The 3,761-nt window shown below is 66.3% G+C and overlaps 1 protein-coding gene across 1 annotated transcript in view; it reads right to left on the minus strand.

Moving 5' to 3' along the window:
• The window catches only part of KIAA0100 (KIAA0100 ortholog), a 10,662-nt gene extending 6,976 nt beyond the window's left edge, over positions 1–3,686 (minus strand). The window contains exons 1-8 of the mRNA XM_025214615.1: positions 3,552–3,686; positions 3,106–3,311; positions 1,681–2,740; positions 1,361–1,552; positions 757–959; positions 558–676; positions 262–482; positions 1–106 (exon numbers count right to left, since the gene is read on the minus strand). Of these exons, the coding sequence (XP_025070400.1) occupies positions 1–106; positions 262–482; positions 558–676; positions 757–959; positions 1,361–1,552; positions 1,681–2,740; positions 3,106–3,201 (1,997 nt within the window). The 5' untranslated portion in view covers positions 3,202–3,311; positions 3,552–3,686. The remainder of the gene's footprint in view (positions 107–261; positions 483–557; positions 677–756; positions 960–1,360; positions 1,553–1,680; positions 2,741–3,105; positions 3,312–3,551) is intronic.
• Between the last annotated feature and the right edge of the window lie 75 nt (positions 3,687–3,761).

Raw genomic sequence — 3,761 nt, forward strand, 5'->3', positions numbered from 1 at the left:
AGCGTCCCGCGGCAGATGGGGCGCGTCACACTGGTCCAGGTGGCCCAGAAGTTCTGCATCCAGCGCAGGGTGCTGCTGTAGAGCAGGATCTGGGGCTGGGAGAGCTCTGGGAGGACACACACGGCACTCGGCATCACTCCCCCACCTCTGCCTGTGGCACCTGAGCCCTCCGGGCACCTGGGATCCACGGCCCACAGGCACCACGGGGTGCTGCCGCGGCAGGAGGGGCACGTCCCTCCGCCCCCAAACCTCCCCACTCACCCCTGCTGGGCCGGGTGAGGTCCATGTGGATGGAGAGGTTGAGGTTGGTGGAGCGGAAGGCACGGTACGAGTCATGCAGCTGCCCCACTGGCACCTCGGGCAGGAACTGTGGGCAGCGCAGCACCACGCCGTGGTGGTCGTGGGGGTTGCCGTGGCAGAGCCACTGCAGGTCTAGGGTCATGCACAGGTCGGGCACGTGCAGGAAGCAGCAGTCGTCATACCTGCTCCGGGAGAGATGGGGTCAGGCCTGGCCGCTGCCCTGCCCCATGCTGCCCCTGCCCCACAGCCACACTCACTTGGAAGCCGTGCGCACGTTGACGTCCAGGTCACCCTTGAAGACGAACTGCCCAGGCTTCCAGTGGAAGGAGAGACCGCTCCACTCCCAGTGCATGTTCTCCGTAGTGTTGTAGGGGTCCTGCGAGGTGAGACTGGGGGTAAGGGGGGCACATGGGCTCAGTCCAGGGTCTAGGGCAGGAGGCTGCCAGGAAGACTCACCTCAGTGGCCAGCTGGTGCAGGTTGGCCTGCTCAATGTCCATGTGCCAGTCCCCGTGAAACAGCAGGCGGCTTTTATCCCACCAGGGCAAGGGGGCGCTGGGATCCTCCGAGGGCTTGGTGAGCAGATCCACGCACTGCCCAACAAGGGTCCAGGCCGGGTCCCAGCAGGGTCCCCACACGATGGTATACAGGGCAATCTCAGCTGGGGGTGGGCAGCAACTCAGCACGGCTGCTTCCTGGAAGCCCCCCGCCCCTCTCCAGGGGCTGGGACGCCAAGCCCCAGCCTCCGGCTTGCCCCTCCACCCTCCCCACCCAGCTCAGTGCAGGCGGTGAAGGACTGGGGCTCGTGGGCAGAGCCCTCCCCCCCACACCCCCGGCCCACAATGGAACTAAGAGCGCACGGACTGTCACGTCCTGCGTCAGACGCTAGGTCTGTCTTGCCCAGTCTCCTGTCACACGGGGGCAAAGTGGAGGCTGGAAAGAAGAGCAGACTGGGTCCGACTGAGGTTTTTTCGCCCCACTTGCAGCCTTCCGCAAATGAGCACGGAGCCACCCCCATGCCAGAGACCCAACCCCGCGGCACCCGCCTCAGAGCCCACTTACAGCGGAAGTCATGGTAGAACTTGAGGGGTGGCATGTTCCTCTCGACGGTGACCTGGCCCCAGGGCGCCCCCAGCTCCAGCACCTGGCGGAGGCGGGAGCAGGCCTGACCACGCTGCTCTGCCCCAGCCAGCCGGCCCTGCAGCCGCCAGTCCCGGATCTCGAACAGGTAGCGGGGGTAGTCGCGGATGCGCACTGCAGGAAGGGGCAGCGTGTTCCAAGGGAGCAAGGGAGAGGCAGCCACAAAGCCCAGCCCGCGACCCTGGGCACCCCTCACACCTCCAGCAGAGGCTGGGGACCCCCCAGGAGGAGCAGACACTCACTGAAGAAGGTCTTGACACTGCCCTTCACCATGCGGCACCAGTGAGTAACGAGCTCCAGGCCCTCAAGAGGGAGAGGGCTGACACCATCCAGGTCCCGCATCTGCTCCAGGACGCAGGGGGCGCCATGGAACGACTCGTCGGCCAGGGCAGCCAGCTGGAGGCCGGCGAGGGTCCAGGTGAGCAGGGCCCGGCGCATGGGCGTGTTAGCATAGAGGCGTCGCGAGCGCTGAATGTAGATCTCGATGTTCTTGCGCTCCAGCGAGGCGTAGAGCTCCTCGATCTTGCGGGCGGGCAGCAGCTCGCCGTGCTGCTTGCGCAGCGCCGCCACCTTGGCGTCCAGCAGCTGCAACCGCTTGGCGCTCTCCTTACTCTCGTCCTTCATCAGCTCGTAGTTGTCCCGCAGCTTCACCTCCAGCACGGCATCCAGGAAGACCCAGGAGAAGCGCTGCACCTTCAGCAGCAAGTCGGGGGGCAGGGCTGGCTGCATGGGGCTACCCCCACGCCCATGCAGCCCCTTCAGCCACTTCTGCACGCCGATGGCTGCGTCCAGAGTGCGGGAGACATCGTACTGGTAGGGGAGCTCCACGGCCACCATGGCACAGGACAGGACCCAGGCGCGGTTGCGTAGGGTGTGCAGGGCCGGGCAAGCGCAGCGCTGCAGCGTCAGCTCCTCCAGCTCAGGCAGCAGCTGGACCTCCACCTCCTTGAAGCTGAAGATGCTGTGGCCATCAAAGCCGGCTGCCACCTCGGGGCAGTACGCCTGCAGGGCACCACCGTCGTGCCAGCTGGCCGAGGCCTGGTCCGCCGCCAGACTGATGTAGTTGGTGGCAGAGACGAAGGCCGTGAGCTTGGCCGAGCTCAGCTCCATTGTCAGGGAGTGCAGCCGCCTCAGTGGGGCCCCCTCTGCACCAAGGCTCTCTGCGGGGCCTGGGGCAATGTCCCGGGGGCCTAGGGTGCTCTGCAGCACGTTGCAGCAGTGCTGAGCAGCCAGAACGTGCTGGTACAGGTACATGTGGTCAGGCGGGCTCCACCACGCTGTCAGGCCCTCACCACACTGCACCTGCGCAGAGGGAAGCCGGCGCTGGCTCACTGCTCTCCCCAGGGCTCCCGAGGGAGTGAGGGCACTGGTTGGAGCCAGGCACGGTGCCCAGTCCCGCTCTGCACAGATGCCTCCCTGCCCCTGCACAGCACCCAGTGCCAGCACCACCTCCCATGCACAGCCCCGTAACAGCCCTGCCACAGGCTGCAACCAAAATAGCCAGGGCCTCAGCTGAGAGTGCAACCTCAGGCCCTGGCAGCACAGAGGCCAGCAGTGCCCTGATCCATCCAGCCACATACACCCTGGCTCAGTCAGGTCGGTCTCAGAGCCCTCCCTTGGCCTGAGCTGCTGCAAAGCCTCCCGCTCCCCAACAGGGCCCTGCCTACCTCCAGAGAGCGGGTGCTGCTGTGGTAGGTGAGAGAGAGCGCAGAGATGCTCACAACGGGGCTAGGCACAGCCGGCGCCTTGCAGCATGGCTGCATCTTCTCTGTGATGCTCTTGACCAGGGCCAGCGCCACACCCTGGACGCCAACCGTGCAGCTCTCAGCACTACCCTGCACAGTCAGCGTGTCCAGCCTCACCTCCAAAGCACCTGCACAGAGATGGGGCATCACCCCAGGGCAGGGGGCACTCACAGCTCGAGGGAGCCAGGATAGACCCTGCCAAGCCACACGAGGGACTGCGAGGGGGCAGGCAGGCAGGGGGCAGCAAGGGTGCATGGGCAGCACAGACACAGCCCCAGCACACCGGACCCGCAGAGGAGGGAGAGTTGCTGGGGGCAGCTGGCAGGAGCCGACAGGGGCGGGGCGCGCAGAACACCACAATCACTCACCCACTAGGCTGGCCAGCGTGAACAGGTTGATGTCCTCCACCTTCAGATCCACTTTCCAGAGCAGACCCCAGGGCACCCCTGGGGAAGGCGGTGGCTCTGTGGGGGACTCCAGGGCGGCAGGGCCTGGCCGCAGCAGTGCCAGGACCCTGGCAAGGCACTCGGTGCAGGTGTCCGACGACTCCACCTGCAGGCCCCGGAGGCTGCAGTCCA

The sequence above is a fragment of the Alligator sinensis genome, unplaced genomic scaffold, assembly GCF_000455745.1.
Source record: "Alligator sinensis unplaced genomic scaffold, ASM45574v1 scaffold1244_1, whole genome shotgun sequence".
In the NCBI taxonomy this organism is placed as follows: Eukaryota; Metazoa; Chordata; order Crocodylia; family Alligatoridae; genus Alligator; species Alligator sinensis.